Source organism: Spermophilus citellus (genome assembly GCF_964194105.1).
Source record: "Spermophilus citellus genome assembly, chromosome: 10".
NCBI lineage: Eukaryota > Metazoa > Chordata > Mammalia > Rodentia > Sciuridae > Spermophilus > Spermophilus citellus.
This window is the reverse complement of record NC_138197.1, coordinates 76,734,760-76,751,462: the sequence shown is the minus strand read 5'-3', so window position 1 is coordinate 76,751,462 and position 16,703 is coordinate 76,734,760. Positions and strand designations below refer to the sequence as shown.

Genomic DNA, 16,703 nt, shown 5'->3' with positions numbered 1-16,703 from the left:
TTTCCATATATTTGAGCTACCAAATTTCTTGAGCAAGAAGTTTGTTTTATGGATATTTCTTGCTGTTTCTCTACTCTAGTTTAAAGAGTATTGAAGCCCTACCTAAAATAAGTTTTTTAGTCATTCTAGGTATAATATGCTACTATTACCGTTTTTTGTTGCTGTAAAGAAATAACTGAGAACTCTTCTGTAACTAGCTTCATGGACAGGAATTCTTTGTATCAAGTTCTGAAGGTGCTCTGTGGTCTGCAACAATGACAATGTAGTGAGGGCTTACTGTTCTTAACAAATATAAGTTTGGCCCTGAAAAAAAATTGGAGGCTGGATAACTTATTTAGCTCACAGTTTTGGAGGCTGAAAGTCTACACATAGCAGTGAGGATCCATACACATGTGCCAAATGATACCATGGCAGGAGTACATGTGTGAGGAAAAGATCATATTTCCAGATGGGAAAACAGAACATAATTCAAAGGTCAGGCTTGGCCAGGTGTGATGGCACAAGCCTATGATCATAGTGACAGGAGGATCAGAAGTTCGAGGCCACCCTTGACAACTTATTGAGACCCTGTCTTCAAAATAGAAAATAAAAAGGGACTGGGGATGTAGCTCAATGATGAAGTACTGCTGGGTTCAATCCCTAATACTGCCCCCCCCCCAAAAAAAAAGAAAAATCCCACCCATCTCACAACATCTCCAAACTATACTACTAGCTTATTCATTTTCTTATCTGTCTTTTCTGGTTTTGTGTGTGATCCTTATCTCAGTACAAGGTTGGCTTGCATATTATAATCAGTAAATTATGATTTCTTTTCTATTTACTTTGTGAATAGAGACTAGCTTTATTCAACCATTTTTCTTGTCCTGAACAGTCTGAAGATGATGAAAAGCTGAAAAAGAGGAAGGAGCGATTTGGAATTGTCACAAGTTCAGCTGGAACTGGAACCACAGAGGATACAGAGGTGAAATATTCTTTGAATACTTCATAGAGCTCTTAAGGGGAAATTAGGGTGAATACGTTGAATGAGCAAAACACCTCTGTTTTCCCAAACTACTACTACTACTTTTTTTTTTTTTTTAATTTTTTTAGTTGTAGTTGGACACAATGCCTTTATATTAATTTATTTATTTTTATGTGGTGCTGAGGATTGAACCCAGGGCCTTGCACATGCTAGACGAGTGCTCTACCGCTGAGCCACAACCCCAGCCGCCCCCAGCCTACTTCTTCAGTTCCCACAGGACAAGTCATTTGCCTTTTGCTTGGGAGGCGGGAGGGGTGTCATCTTGTGATGAAATCATGTCGGTTTGGATTTGAAAATTGGCTCCACCACTTTTCCTGAGCTTTTGTTTCATTGTCAGGAGAGTATAATATACTCACCTCAGAGTAGTACTTCAAGACTGAATTGATGCTATATGTAAGACACTCAGGTTAATGCCTGTTGTATTTTAAGTATTGAATAAATAATAGTGTTTTTGTTACTGGGCATTTTTCCTTTGATTATTTAATAAAGCTACCTCCAGCCTAGATATAAGTGTAATTGTGCCCAACTTTCTCTGGAATAGGCATTGGACACGAATCACAAATGAGAGTTTTTGTTCTTATTACTTTGGGGTTTTTTGTTTGTTTGTTTGTTTTTGCAGTGTTTGGGTTTGAATCCAGGGCCTCATGCATGCTAGGCAAGGACTCTACCACTGAGTCTTAGTCCTAGCCCCATCCCCTTATTGTTACCACTTTATTTACAAAGGGAAAGAGTATCTTTTTTTTTTTTAAGGTTCATATTCATCCATGCCTCAGTTTCCACTGGAGTAACTCATATTCATTGAGATTCAGCATTGACAGACAATGTTGCTTTGCTGATTTGAGAATATCTGTAATTGAGACCAGATATCTGTCACCTGGGGTGTACATAAAGTGCAATTGAAATAATGAGTATTTGTAGTGTTACAGGAAGTTTCTTGAAGAGCAAAGAATTTGGAATGTTCTTTTTTTTTTTTTTTTTTTTTTTTAAAGAGAGAGTGAGAGAGGAGAGAGAGAGAGAGAGAATTTTTTAATATTTATTTTTTAGTTCTCGGCGGACACAACATCTTTGTTTGTATGTGGTGCTGAGGATCGAACCCGGGCCACACGCATGCCAGGCGAGCGCGCTACCGCTTGAGCCACATCCCCAGCCCCTTGGAATGTTCTTTAAAACTTCCACTTAATCCAGGATTTCTTCCCTCCATCTGCTTCTGGAGACAGCCTCTAAATTTTGTTTCCTTATACACTCAAACTCTTGTTAAGCTTCTTTATGAATAAATATCAGAGATGATCTTGTAAGTAAGCCTAAAAATTATAGTCAGATCATTTTGCACTTTCTACTTGGAACAAACTAAAGAAGTTTGTATTCTTTGTGCTTCTGAGAATAAAATGTCACCTCTTATATCTATTCATTTACTGCCTGATTTACCAGAATGAGCTTGAAGTAAACTTAGGTTTGTTTTAATTCCTGTTGAAATTGTTTCCTTCTTGCCAAAGAAATTATTGTTAAACCAGGCGTGCTTGCTAAGTAGGTACACTTGACCTCTTGCAAGGTAAGGAGGTTGTGGATTGGGTGGCAGGGAACAGTGGTTTTTATTGGAAGAATCAGCATATGTAGAGGAGTCATAACTTCTGTGGCTAATGAAGTTCACAAGAAGATTTTTGAGTTCCGAGAACTGTCTTAGTAGTCCAGGTGAGATGCAGTGGGCTAGTGCGTATTTTTTTTCTTTTTTAAATAATATGGGTTAGACCTTTGGCATGAATGGGCTGAAAAAGGGTTCCTTCTTTGCTGGAGCAGTGGTTGTGAGAATGAAGGATTTAGGCTGTTTTGTGGCCCCCCTCCAGTATTGCCTCTCTTAGGAGTCATCTGTAAACACCCTCCTCTCTTTAAATTTATTCTTTTGGCATTGAAGATTTATATTCTTTTCTGTGGATTAGAGACCTAAGGAATAGCTACTATTGGGCCTGACTGCTCAAAGGGGCATCCACAGCAACCTTTGTTCCCTGAAATTTTCATCTCCCTCCCCAATACCCTCCCCAATACTTTCCCCAACCTATTCAGGACCCATTATTTGCAGGCTGAGGGCTCTGTCTCCTTAGAAAATCTCTCCATTTTCTACTACTATTCTCCTTTGCTCGCCTCCCCTCCCACCTCCTGTAATCTTTTCTTTTCATTCTCCTTTCTCACTAAACCTCCTCAGCTAAATAACTGAAGAGATTCAGGAATGAAATCTCTGGCTACAGAGCTTAAAGTCAGGGTCATCCCTTCTTCTTGGACCTTGTGACAGTTCATGTGAGTTTGGATTAAAGCAGCCAGGAACCTAAGCTACTGTTGTCTTACTATTTTTTTCTTCTTGCTTTTTCCTTACAGGCAAAGAAGAGGAAAAGAGCAGAGCGTTTTGGGATTGCGTGATGAAAGTTCTTGATGCTTTCCATTCTCCCGTGGTTTCCATTTTTGATTCTTCTTGGTCACATGTATACCTAAATGCACAGTCGTGTGCCTACGTCCTGCCTCGCAGTGAGGGAGCATGTACCTCAGGTACATCAGTGAACTCCAGCAGCAGTTTAACTTACTGTTGTTCCAACTTTAAGGTTGTTGTGGTTTGTTTTTAATTATTTTGCTTGTTAATAAAAAAACAGAAAAGAGAACAATGTGTTTTATTAGGTGCTCCTCATATAAGTTCTTGGAGCCAGATTAGGTAAGATAAGGGGAGTTTTGGGAGCAAATATTATGGGGAATTAGCCATAATGTCTTTATCCCTTAGAAAAGAAGACAAGGATGAGTATGAGTCTACCCTTTAAGCACATTTATTACCTTTGCTTGTACTCACAGGCATCCTTTTACCTCATTAACTTCTGTAAAGAGGTCAAGTTACTCCCTGAATCTTTGCTTTAGCAGGTTGGAGTGACCCATAGAGATAAAATAGAGGGAGCATAGAAGGTTTTAGGAGATAGAAACAATATAAATACAAGGACTAATGATTTATAATTCCCTACTATAAGCTAGTAACAAAGTCCTGTTATTGGATAAAATGGAGCCCAGGGTCCTTACAGTAAGAAGGACCCTATTTTCCATGTGGCCTGGCATGATAATTGGTTCCAGAACAAATCACTGTGTGGGACCTTGTCAGTTTTGCAGTTCAGGAAGATTGATGGGCTGGATGCTCCTCAGAGATAGAAGAAAATGTAGGGATTCAAAGTATGAAAGAATATAAAAAATGTTAAACATTAAACATTATTAGATAATTGAGAACATAAGCAATGGGATGGGATGCTACCTTTCTTCCCCCCCGCTCAGTGGCAGGGATTAAACCTAGGATCTTGCACCTGGAAGGCCAGTGCAATACCACTGAGCTATATCCCAACTCTACTTAGCTTTTTGTTAAGCCCTGTGCTAGTTTATCTTCTTCTGTTGCAGAAGGATGCTATTGCAGTTTTGGTGGTAATGTTTCATGGATATTACTAAAATTCATTTTCCTTGCTGAGCTTCCTACTTAGAAAAGGTTTGACTCTCCCCAAGCAGGTTGCTTGTTTGCATTTGAAGTTTCCTATAAATCTGAGACTTGGTAGTCTTTTCAGATGTGTTGATGTAGGGTGTCTCCTCTTAATCATTATATTTGGACATCTATAGAAGTTTTTTGTTTGTTTGTTTGTTTTTTGGTGAGGTAGGATTATAAAATTTACAAGCCTGGTATCTTAAAGATTTTCTCCCGTTATTAACTCTTACATTGCTGTTGTTTGTAATCTTTGTCTTTAATTCTGTGAAAACCTGCTTGTTTTTGTGATCAGTAGAAAGGTTATAATTTTTTCAAAACTTTGTAACATTAAGAATCTCTTTATTTCTGTCAAGTCTATAGTTGGTGACAAGGGACCAAAGTTGGATATTTTAAGAAAACTGTACCTTGGAGGACAGATCCAAAGGTTGCCCATTTTTTTGTGAATTTTGCCCCATTTGAGATTCTGGAGAAATGAACAAGAAGGAAAGTTGGTTAAATTTTTGTCATATCCTCAACCAAATAAACCTTATACATGGAGTGACTTTCCCTCCCTTCCTGTTAGTCTGTTCTGTTTGCCTCCCTTTCTTGACTTCAGGCTCTAATCTCAGAACTAGCTTTTTTTTTTTCTCTGTCTCTCCTATGCCTTCATCTGAAAACAACCAAAAGAATTATTCAGTTTTGTAATATAAGATTATAGATTCAATAAGGATTTCTTACTCTAGGATGGTTTTTTAAAAAGGAGGAATAGGGTAGATGCTAATAATGGAACAGAGCAATGGGTCCCTCAGAAATTTTCTTCACTTTGTCTGTTTAGTCTTTACAACCTTACAGAAAGAAATGTATTCAGCCTTATTCGCTAGATTCTTTACTCTTTACACTTCATCATTCTCTTTACTTAGCTCAATTCTTCACTCCCCACTTATTTATTATTTAGTGGTACTGGGGTTTGAACCCAAGAGCATTCTGCCACGGAACTGCATCCCCAACCCTTTTTAGTTTTTGAGATGGGATTCTCTAAATTGCCAAGACTGGCCTTGAATTTGTGATCCTTCTTCCTGAGTTGCTGTGATTACTGGCATGTACCATCATGCCCACCTTCCTCAGATCTTTGATGCCATGTTTTCCTATGTCAGTCAAATGACTATAACCTCCAAGCCTGACCACCATGTTCTCTTTCTGTCTCAGTGTAGTCATTTCACACATAACTTTTTGAGCATGAATAGTATAGAATGCTCAAAATTAGGATTTTTCCCCCCCTGAATTTATTTATTTATTTATTTATTTATTTTGTTTTTTGGCCCCCCTGAATTTAAAACAGTAAGTCCAAGGCTGGGGATATAGCACAGTCGGTAGAATGCTGAGGCCCTGGGTTCAATTCCCAGCACCAAAAAAAAAGTCCTTTTTGTTTGCCTAACAGAATAGACACCTAGGCTTATAATTCTTATCTGGGATCCAAATATCTTTCCTTCCTTCTTATCCCTGAGTCTCACTCCTGTAGTTAGCTGACTCCAGTCTTTTCCTTGCTGTAAAGCTGTGACATTCTCCGCATACCTGGAGGCTCTTAATGAGGGAGTCTATAAAAGCTGTGGAGAGAACAAGCTTCCTTAGCTGTAAATCTGCACCTTTTTATGGTTCTCTAGGATCATTGTCTTCACCACCATCACCCTAAGCTGCCCTTCCCCCCAGAAGACTAAAACTTTCAGTGTGGGCAAAGGCTATAGGAAGGAAGGGGTGAATAAGGGCAGAGCTTCTTGGTGTTTTGTTGTTTGTTTTTGTATTTTGAGACAGCATTACTCTATGTTGCCTGTGTTGCCCATGCTGGCCTCAGACTGGCAATTCTCCTGCTGCAGCCTACTGAGTAGCTGGGACTATGAATATACCCCACTGTGCCAGACCTCTTCTTAGTGTTGAGCTGAGTCCCCTTGCTGTGTCTAACATGAGAAACAGATGGGGTAGCGAGGAACTTAGGAGAGAATACCTTTCTCTGCTCCCCGCCCCCCTCCAGTATTGAGGATTGAACCCAAGGGCACTTTACCACCAAGCTATATCCCAATTTTGAGATAGGGTCTCACTAAGTTGCCCAGGCCTCGAATTTGGATCCTTCAGACTCGAGTTTCCTGAGTAGCTGGGATTACAGGTGTGTATCATTGTACTTTGCTTCCCTGTTCTCTTACATGAGGCCTCTGACAGGCATTGCTACTTCTGATTATTAAAGTCCCCCCCCACACACACACATTCTGATCTCCCTTTCTCTTGCTGTTTCCAGATTCTTCTTGTTTTTTCCTCCAAGAGGACTGAAAATAAAAGGTTGCATTCCTTTGCAGACCCTTTGAACCGTCTTGTTCCTGACTTTGTCATCTCTTTCCTCTCTATTGTCCCTGTATTTTGTTTTCTCTTATATCACTATTAATAGAATGTAATGTACGTAGTAACTATTTAGGTTTAGTCTCTTATTCTGTCACACTAGCTCTATGACCCTGGGCAAATTACTTAATTCTGTGACTCTCTCCAGACTCTGTATCAGTATTATGAAGGTTGCTGTGAAAATTAATACTTTCATATTATGAACTTAGCATAATTTGCTTAGCATAGTTAATGCTTAATAATCATTGAAAAAATATTAGCTCTTAATTTTATAAGGGTAAAATAAAAGTAGGATAAGAACACTTTTTTTCCCCACTTGAACAGATTCTAGATAAAGAATGGGGGGTGAGTTTGGGCCTGTGTATGTACGCATATATGTTCTTATGCAATTGTATTTGGGAGTTTGGAGACTTGAAAGATGGGGGAAGAGTTCCAGTTCTTCTCTTAATCCTCAGCTTATGGGTAGGAAAATTAACATTGTCACCTGGAGCATTGACTTTCCTACTTCTGCCCCACTATCCACCAGAGATTAAATGTTACACTGCTTGCTGTTTATTAGCTTGGGGCATGCCCCTCACATACGAAAACTGGGTAAAGACTAATGATAGGATAGCTCCTGATGCACTTCTTGGAGGGTGTTTTGGGAAAAGGAGAAAAGACTTAAAACTCATCTTACAATTTCTTCTGTATTCCTTTGAGTATTGAGGGGAAAACCATTTTGACTCAGGCCAAAAGCTAGGGATAGAACTGTAGATAAAGCAGTTCCCTAAGGGATGATACAGTGCACAACACTGTAGTTACTTGCCCAGTCTCAACTTGTTTTGTAGTTGGTATAGGGTGGGGTCAGTCTGGTAGTAGAATGAACAAGGCAGGGAAAGCATGATGGCACATTGAACCCTTAGTATCCTTGCTGCCTGTTCTGGATCATGCTGGTGTCACAGGAGCTTTCCTTATGTTATTATTTGTCAGGCAAGGTTGTTTTGCCACCCCCAACTTGTAACATCCTGGAAATTGCCCTCTAGGTATAGTGGGCTCAAAGATTGTTTGAAATGCTTAATCACTTTTTTTGCAGACAAAGCAAACAACTGTCAGTTTGTTTCATGAATTTTGGTGAAACTGTTGAAGAAACCTAGGAGTAGGGACTGCAGAATAGCAGACATTAACTAAGAAAACTTCAGATTTCCTATTCTATGAAGGCTGGGAGAGTTTTATAATCTGGGGGACTGTTTTGAATCAAGCTCTCCAGAGAAAGGAACTCCCCTTCCTTTCTCATCCTCTGTCCATCTGTCTTGGACTACATATCCCAACCCTCATCCCACAAGCACTTTTGTGTTTTATTGTTGTTTGCATTACCATGGATTGAACCCAGGGGTGTTCTACCACTGAGCCACATACATCCCCAGTCCTTTTTTTTTTTTTTTTTAATTTTGAGGCAGGGTCTTGTTAAATTGATGAGGCTGGCTGCAAACTTGCGATCTTTCAGCCTCTGCCTCTTGAGTTGCTGGGGTTACAAGTGTGCATCACACACCCAGATCTGTAGTGGTTTTTCTCTTGCTCCAAGGACCCCATCTTCTTAGTCCTAGAGCAAAAGGTTTCCTCTCTTAGATCCTCTTCAATTCCTGGTCTCCCAAGTATAAATGTCACGCTTGATTAGGGAGAAGAGCTTGGCACTGATTTCTAAACTCTTTGACTGCTTTTATTTTTCTTTTTTCAGGTTCAAGTGCTGGATTGTGTCATGTGACCATCCCAAAATTCAGAGCACCCTATGGCCATCTTTGCCCTCTGTCACATAACTTGAAAACTACCTGATGGCCTTTTTGCAGTGGTTCCCTCGAGGAAGCCTTGATCTCAGTGAAGAAGTCCTTTCCTGGCATTCCAGTGCCCCAGTCAGCCCCATACTCCCTTAACAAAGGCAATCACACACATGATGTAACAAATACACAAAGTAAATAATTACACCAGTAATGATATGTTCTGAGGGGCACTGGCCAGGTCCACACACATAAGGTGGGGGAAGGGTGACAGCCCCCACTGGGTTGCTGGGTTGTGTCTCCAAGCTTTTCTATCCCATGCCTCTTTGGGGATAGGGAGGAACAGGGGACTGCAATTTCAACTCAGATTTATATTCCTAAGAGAAATGACTGCTTTCCTGACTTTGCAAAGGTCTTTATTTGGTGGTATTAAAGGGCAATTTTTTAAGTGTCCCCCAAGTTTAATGCCCTAGCTGTTTAGATTTTGTAGAGGGAAGTTACCTAAAGTTTATTGCCCAGTCCCCACCCTGTCCAAGATCAAGAGGTATTTGACCTTGCGGGGAAGCATGTGCTATTCTTCACTTTTCTGCTCCTCTCCTTCCATCAAAGAAATGTGAATGGTCAGGTGTGTCTTGTTCTCCAAGACTGGGGCAGAAGGGTGAAGAATAGGGCCAGAGAGGAGAGACTTGGGGTTAAAATAGCTGCAATATGGAAGGTGAGTTGAAAAGCTTGACAGTCCCTGTTCATTTCTCTACTGAAACACCTTATCTCATTTTCTCACTATGAGAATAGAAGTAAGATGCTAAATTTCACCAGGATCACCTTCTCAAGCATGGTCACCATACCTTTGCCCCTTCAGTGGTCTGGTCCAAGCAGGAGAGACATGTGCTCAGGAAGAATAAGCCTTCCAGGTCTGCTCTCCACCTCAGGCTTTACTTCAGTTCAGTACTGTTTCTACCAGACCATAACTGCTGGCTCTACTTAAGAGTACCATTTTGCTGTAGGTCTCCGCGCCCCCCCAGCCCACCCCCTGCTTTCCTGACATCCTTAGGCTCTTGCCTGGAGCCAAGAGATCTGCTGGTGAGGTATGGATAGGGTGTGGAGATTCTCAACTCCTTGGCTTCAGGCACTGTCCATCTGGGAGGCAGGGGAACTTGTACTCTCTGAAGCCTGTGACTCCTCTAAGCCTCACATATCTTCACCACTACTCTGGTGCCCTGGTTATCTTGTCCCACAGCGAGAGGTATTTTATGTCCATAAAGTGCCCGTGGTAAGTGCTCAGAATTCATCTCTTGGCTGTGGCGGGTGCTGCTATTTCTCATTCCATCGAGGGGAAGAAACTGAGGCACAGTGAGTCCAGAGGAGAGTGAGTCAGGATTATGGGAGGAGTGAATTGGCCCAGTTAGTGAGATGAAGTGGCAACTACTTTCTGCCTGCTTCCTAGCCTTTCAAACCAGGGAATCTCCTTCCTTCCCATTCTTTGCCGTCAACTGGCCTTGTCAGATGCCTTTCCCCACTGTACTATCCCCTCCCTGCTTCCAGGTACTTCTATACTCCAAAAATAAAAGATTAAAAATTATATAGACACTCTGCTCCCTTTTTCTCCCTCCTTCCACCCTGAGCTTTGGGGGGTGGGGGACTAAAATGTCCCCCTTCCAGAATCCCTTCCACCTTGGTCTACAGATTCTATTCCCTAGCCCAGAGCAGTGATTTGGATTCAAATGCCCTGTAACCTTCAGCCTCCTTATTATTCCTTTCTTGACCCATTATAATCTTACCCAGACCTGGGGGACTTTGGGGTCTCTACTCTTTTACTGACCTGAAGATAGAGGCTGGGAGCAGGGGCATTCCACAGGCTCTTTGGTCTCTCTCGGCTGAGGGTAATTTGGGCATAAACAGGCTATACCCTCTGGCTAAATCAATACCTTGGAGAAGGTGGGTCTGAGGGTTAGTTTAGTGGCGCTCTCATAGATCCTGGATGTTGAGGACTTCCCCTCCCTCAGCTCTTAAACGCCAATCTTGTACTATTTCCATGGCCACTCAGTTCAACCCATTTGGTTAGTTAGGTTGCTTATGGGTTAGAAACACATATATCAGCCCTCTTGCCCTTTACTCCCATTCCCAACCCTGGAGGCTTTATACAAGTGCTTAAGTGGGTGGGTATTGGGGAAGAGCAGGGTTTGGGGCATAAGGGACAAATGGGGCATAGTGGGCAGGGGCCCTCCTATTCCAGTAAAGCCAAGTACCCAAAAATAAAAAGAAAAAACAAAGAAAAGTCACAATAAATAAATAAATAAAATTCCCAAATCCTTACTTTTGCCCCTGCCCTTGCTTCCCTTCCCCTGGTTATTGTTATAGGGGGAGAGGGAAGATGCTAAGAATGGATTTTTTATTTCCTCTCCTACTGGATAGTCAGGGGATCTCCCCAAACTATACCAAGCCCCTCACCTTGCCAGTGGAAGAAAGGAGGCTTGGTGTGGGGCTTTCATTTATTACTCCATTTCTGTCTCTTTCTCATTGTTTGTCTCTGCCTAGTCTCTTCTCTCTATTCCTTTGCCTTCTCAATGTTGCTGTTTGTTCCTGTCTCTATCCCTCTGTACTTCTGTCTCTACATCTCTCTGTCTTCTTGCCAAACCTTCTTACCTGCAAACATCAAACACTCCACCCTAACTATGTCTGTCCCTCCTTTCCCGTTTCCCCAACCCCTTGTCCCTCAACCCCCACCTGCCTCCCTCTGTTGTATTGCACACTGCTTGGTCAGGGAACAAGGTGTGATGTTCATGGGAAGAGGTGGAGGGAGCTCTAGGGCTTGGGGAGATGGGGGCCAGGGCTGGGGTCTCAGGGTAGGGTCTGTGGGGAAGGCATCCACTGTCCCCCACCTTAGGAGCAGCCACAACGATCCACCACCATGCCAGGGATCTTGCCGTAGATAATCTGCTGCTTGTCATTGAAGTAGAGCATGTTGATTGGGGACATCTTGGTAGGGGTGCAGCAGGGCCCAGCAGAGCCTCTCGGATTGGCCTGTTGCACCAAGTGGGTATGCGGATACTTTTGCATGAACATGTACTCGCACTGGCCGGAGCAGTAGTTGGCCTTGTAGCGCTTAGGTGCGATGATCCAGTCCCAACCAAAAGCCTCAAAGTCCACTGTGAGGGGATATCGGCAGCAGCGGGACTCGCTTGAATGCTCATCACAATCCAGGCCTAGGTTCCGCCGGGACCGTTTTGTGTTCTCTAGGACTCGAAGCTCCATGAAAGGATGCTGAAGGTCAGGGAGAGGGGAAAGAGATGTGACATAGCCCTGAAAAGTTCTTCCCTGTCCTCCCCCCCCCCCCCCATCTGCCTCTCAATAGTGGCATCAGAACAGAAACCATTGACTTCTTGGCTTTTCCATTGCCCCACCCACCCCACCTTATCTTCAACTCACTTTTCTTGCCATCTATCATCTCTCAACTCAGCCTTCCCTAGTTCTTTGTCCTGGCAACCTGACCTTCATCAGCCCCTTGGCTCAGGGCCTCATCAATGTCCAGTTTTTGGGTTCCATTATCTGACACCTTTACCCCAAATCCAGTTTTCAGCTGCTGCCTGGCTTGGTTCCCTGAAAAGTGACAGTTGCCACCCCATCCTCCAACTCATCTAGAATCAGCTTCTGGCCTGAGAAGTAATACTGGTCCCCACCTCCCTTTATGTTCCTGGTCTACTTTTTCTAACATCCCCACCTCCTCAGGGCCAGGATACACATATCCACCACCACTTCAGGCCCCCTGCTCACCAGCCCCTCAGCTCCTGGCCCCAGGGATGTGACAGCCAGGTCTGTGCCACTGGGATCAAAGGCGTTGATCTCGATGCCCCAGTTGCTCTGTGGCTGGCGGAACCAGCTGTGTAGCACTTGCTTGAAGTCGATGCTCTGCCAGTGGCCGGAGCGCGAGTGCAGCTCAATCTTGAGTGAACGGATACGGATGTGACGGCGGCCTCCACCCCCTCCCCCTGCGGTCCCTTCCCCAGTTAGGGGTTTCAGTCGCAAGATCTGCAGGTAGACTGTGGCTGGGCGGGGCACAGGCCGAAGGTACACCCACAGCTGTGCCTTCAGTACCTTTGTGAACATCACCTTGGGGCTGAAGTGGAAATGGCAACAGAGAGGACTGCCATCTGTCTGCACTGCAGGATCCGCTGATAAGAGAGAAGGGAGCACAACATCAGCAAAGGGTATTTGTAGAAAGGATCAGCAGCCCTGAGTGGCATTGGCAGTTTGGACTCCTCAGCCTGAGGGTTTCAGCTTTTGCCCTTCTCCTGTGACTATCTTATGGATTATCCGTATGGGGTTTCAGGTACTGAAAACTGCCTCCTCACTTTGGATGAGGGCTCTATCAGTCCTTACTAATCTGTACCAATTCCCTAATCCATTTACTTATTCTAATACACAGGTTCCCCTCTACATTTTAACCTGTAAAAGGTAATTATCAGGGAATTCTCCCTTCCCTTTCCCCAACTATTCCCAGAATGTAAGGCTCCAACTTTTTCTGAATCTTTAAGCTGTTCATAGAAGCCATACCTCTTACCACATCTGCTGTCCTTAGGTCACCTTGCCCCATTTCTGCTGATTTGTCTGATGGGCAGGTGGAACCTGGCATCCCCCCGGCAAAAAAAAAAAAAAAAAAAAAAAAGGTGGCCTCAGAGAATATAACTCGGGGTCCAGAGGGAATGTAGGCTAAATTTATCTTATAAACTAAACCAGAATTGAAATCTAGGCTTGTGTCATCCCCAGTAGCACCAGAATGAAACTACCCAAGCATATCCTATGCATCTGACTCCTCATTCCTTTTCTCCTAAAAAGAAGTTTCCTTAGCTGCTTTCTCATCATCACCACCATTAGTGCTTCAGATTTTGAGGGAGGGAAAAATTGTGTTTCTTCCTACTTTCCCAAAGCATCAGAAATAATAATTCGGGGGCTGGGGATGTGGCTCAAGTGGTAGCCCGCTCGCCTGGCATGCGTGTGGCCCGGGTTCGATCCTCAGCACCACATACCAACAAAGATGTTGTGTCCGCCGAGAACTAAAAAATGAATATTAAAAAATTCTCTCTCCTCTCTCACTCTCTCTTTAAAAAAAAAAAAAGAAATAATAATTCGGGCTGGGGATATAGCTCAGTTGGTAGAATGTTTACCTTCATTCACAAGGCCCTGGGTTCAATCCCCAACACCACAAAAACAAAACAAACAATAATTCAACATACCATATCAACTATAATCAGCAGGGTACAGTTGGTGCACACTTGTAATACCAGCTACTCAAGAAGGCTAAGGCAGGAGGATGGCAAGTCTAAGACCAGCCTTAGCAACTTAGCAAGAATCTGTCTCAAAACTTAGGGGAAAAAAGGGATGGGGATGTATGTAGCTCAGTGGTGGAGGAAGTGCCCGGCATGTATGAATTCCTGGGTTCAATCCCTAGCACGACAAACAAAATTCAGTAGCTTTTTCTCCCCTGAGATTCCTTTGTGGTTTTTTTTTTTTTTTTTCTTTTTTTTGTTTTTTGTTTTTTGTTTTTTTTTTTTTTGGTCCAGGACCACCAGCAAGTCTACAGAGGTTCAGTATCCCAACTTCACATCTTGACCTTTCCCCCCTTGTTCTGGACCATAAATTAAATCTTGGGGATTAAAGATGATGCTCAATATATCCCTGTGCTCCCAGCTTCTTCCAGTTCCATTTCCTAATCTCTTCGATAGTTTGGTAATGCCCTGAATCATGTTTCACAAGAATGACCATTCTCATTCTAGATAAGAAGAATCTGGAATGAGCTTTTCCAGTCCCATATAGCTATGATGCAGAAGTCCAGGTAGGCCCTTAGGTATTATGCCCACGTAACAGTCTGTGTAGTCATGGAGGACTTAACATCCATGAACACTCTCCCACTTCACTCCAGGAGAGGAGGACCTTCTGAATAGGATAGGAAGAAAGTCCTTTGTAATCTTCATATTTTAGGTCACAATACACAAAGTCCTCTGCATCATCGTCTTCCTTGTTTCTCTGAGGTGCAGTGTTCTGTTAGTCCTCCCATTTATCCTACTGGCTGGAGCTTCAGTAATGATGTAATAGAGTGGGGCTTGGGGAATGGAAATTCAGAGATTAGGAGAGTAGCTGGAGCAAGGAAGCTACTGGTGAGCTCTGGAATGACAAGCAACAATCCAAATAGCATATTATGCCCAATTTAGGCATAGGAAATGTCTATTTCTTGCTATTAAGATACTCATTTTGAGGGTGGACACTATATATTTTACTCACCACTGTAGCTTTAGTGCTTCCCATAGTACCAAGAAGTATTCAATAAATACATGCTGAATGAACTCCCAGTTTTCAGTTACACAGGCAAGTGCTTGAGAGTTCTTCCTAAACTGTCCTTGGATACATTGAAGTGGGTTTAACCACTGTTTGACTCCTCATCTGACCTTTCCCATAGACTTCTTGGTATGATAGTAATGATTCTTGATTTAGGTGCTGAGCATTAAAGAATGTGAAAATAGTAGTAGTTTCTCAATAAATGTTTGGTTTTCTAAACTCTAAACATACCCTACTACCTTTAGCTGACCTAAGATTTGAAGGTGAGGGATTGGGCACTTGATCCTTTGGTTCCTTCAGATAAAGGATTGCCCATCCCAGGGAATCCTCATACACTTCTACACTGGATGGGAGACTAGTCAGTACTACTAGGGGACAGGACATAGGGAGAAAGTAAAGAGAAAGGTGAAGAGTCAGGAAAGACTGGAGAAGGTGAGGGAAGTAAGAATCAAGAAGATCCAGGAATGAAGTCAGGTTAGTAGAGAGAGGCAGAGAAACGGAGGTTGTAGAAAGATTGTGGTATGAGAAGAAATAAGTTTGGGAGTTGGAGAACACCAGGGTTGAGTAGAAAGGAGTGGGTGGGGGTTAAAAAGTTAGAGGTAGGAGGGAGCTAAACCTGATGGGGTAAAGATAAGAGGACACAAAAGGTAGAGAGAGAGAACAAAGAATAAGCAGGTAGAGCTATAGAGGGAAAGGGGCTTGAGAGAATCCTTAACAGCTCTGATGGGAAAGGGAGGGGGCCACATATGTGTTGGATTGATCTGGTTGGTGGCAGGCAGCAGGTCAGGTTTAGTAGGCGGTGCTGCTGGGGGAGAGAGGTCATTGCACTATTTTCAGCAAAAGCCCAACCCCCTCCTTACTTAGGGCCTCCCCTTTCCACCCCCAACTACACACCCTTTTCCAAACCAGGCTAGAAGGCCTAGGGGCAGGAGGTTGGGCTGAGAGGGCAGGGGCCTCTCAGTATGGGGAGGAGAGAGAAACTGAGGGCTGGGCTCGGCTCCCAGAAGGGCAGGGGGCTGGGTTCCCAGGATGAAGGCTGGGGTGGGAGAGCCTGAGAGGGTAGAGGGAACTAGGACAAGCAAAGCAGTCTAGGCGAGGTGGGGGCTGGGGTCCAGGGTTGAAGGCTGGGGGAGGGGAGACAGGGGGAGGGGAGCAGAGGCCATCTCTGCTGACAAACACCTCCCCCGATTAGCAGAGCACAAGTCTCTTATTAAAGCGGGTCCCTGGGGATTAGACTATAAAAGTCTCTTTTTCCTTTTCCCCTCTCTCCCTCCCCCCTCCCTCCACTCCCCCTCCCTCTCTTAAGAGCTCAGCTAGGCTCTTAAAGGGGACGTACAATACCTGGCTGGAGACCCAGTTCCCTAGTTACCCAAGTGCTGCGTTGGTGGCACAAGAGTGGAAGTTGGGGTGAGACCCCAACTGCTGGTGCCTCCTTCAGTCTTAACCTTCATTGCCCCATCCATGCATGCAGGGTCCCTTCACTTCCCACATCCCCACTATAGAGCTAATTCTGAGCTCAGACCTATAGCTAAGGAATGCTAGGCATAGTGAGGAGCAAGGGGAAGTCCAAGGCCCTGTCACCCATCCTGGGAATTCTCACACACTATACCACACAGACCAGAGCATCTTTTCCCTCTGTATCCTTCATCTTCTTCCAGCAAACTCTTGATCAGAATTCTTCTACTACTGTTTCCTAGAATCCCCACCCCCACCCCCACCCCTGCCCTAGGTCAATCTCAGACTG

General features: G+C 43.6%; 2 protein-coding genes across 6 annotated transcripts in view; one reads left to right on the top strand and one right to left on the bottom strand.

The window, feature by feature from the left end:
* The window catches only part of SARNP (SAP domain containing ribonucleoprotein), a 55,469-nt gene extending 45,261 nt beyond the window's left edge, over positions 1 to 10,208 (top strand). For 4 of the 5 annotated variants that reach the window (XM_081309450.1, XM_081309449.1, XM_081309451.1 and 1 more), the window contains 2 exons: positions 872 to 961; positions 3,389 to 5,051. In XM_081309450.1, the coding sequence (XP_081165576.1) occupies positions 872 to 961; positions 3,389 to 3,430 (132 nt within the window). In that variant the 3' untranslated portion in view covers positions 3,431 to 5,051. Of the gene's footprint in view, positions 1 to 871; positions 962 to 3,388; positions 5,052 to 8,592 lie in introns of those variants that run through there. The other variant, XR_014024017.1, reaches the window with a different exon arrangement.
* Positions 10,209 to 10,359: 151 nt separating this feature from the next.
* GDF11 (growth differentiation factor 11) lies at positions 10,360 to 13,665 on the bottom strand. Its single transcript, XM_081309448.1, has 2 exons — positions 12,401 to 13,665; positions 10,360 to 11,890 (listed from the first exon to the last, which is right to left on the bottom strand). The coding sequence occupies exons 1-2, from the start codon at positions 12,731 to 12,733 to the stop codon at positions 11,510 to 11,512; spliced, it is 714 nt and encodes a 237-aa protein (XP_081165574.1). The 5' UTR covers positions 12,734 to 13,665; the 3' UTR covers positions 10,360 to 11,509.
* Between the last annotated feature and the right edge of the window lie 3,038 nt (positions 13,666 to 16,703).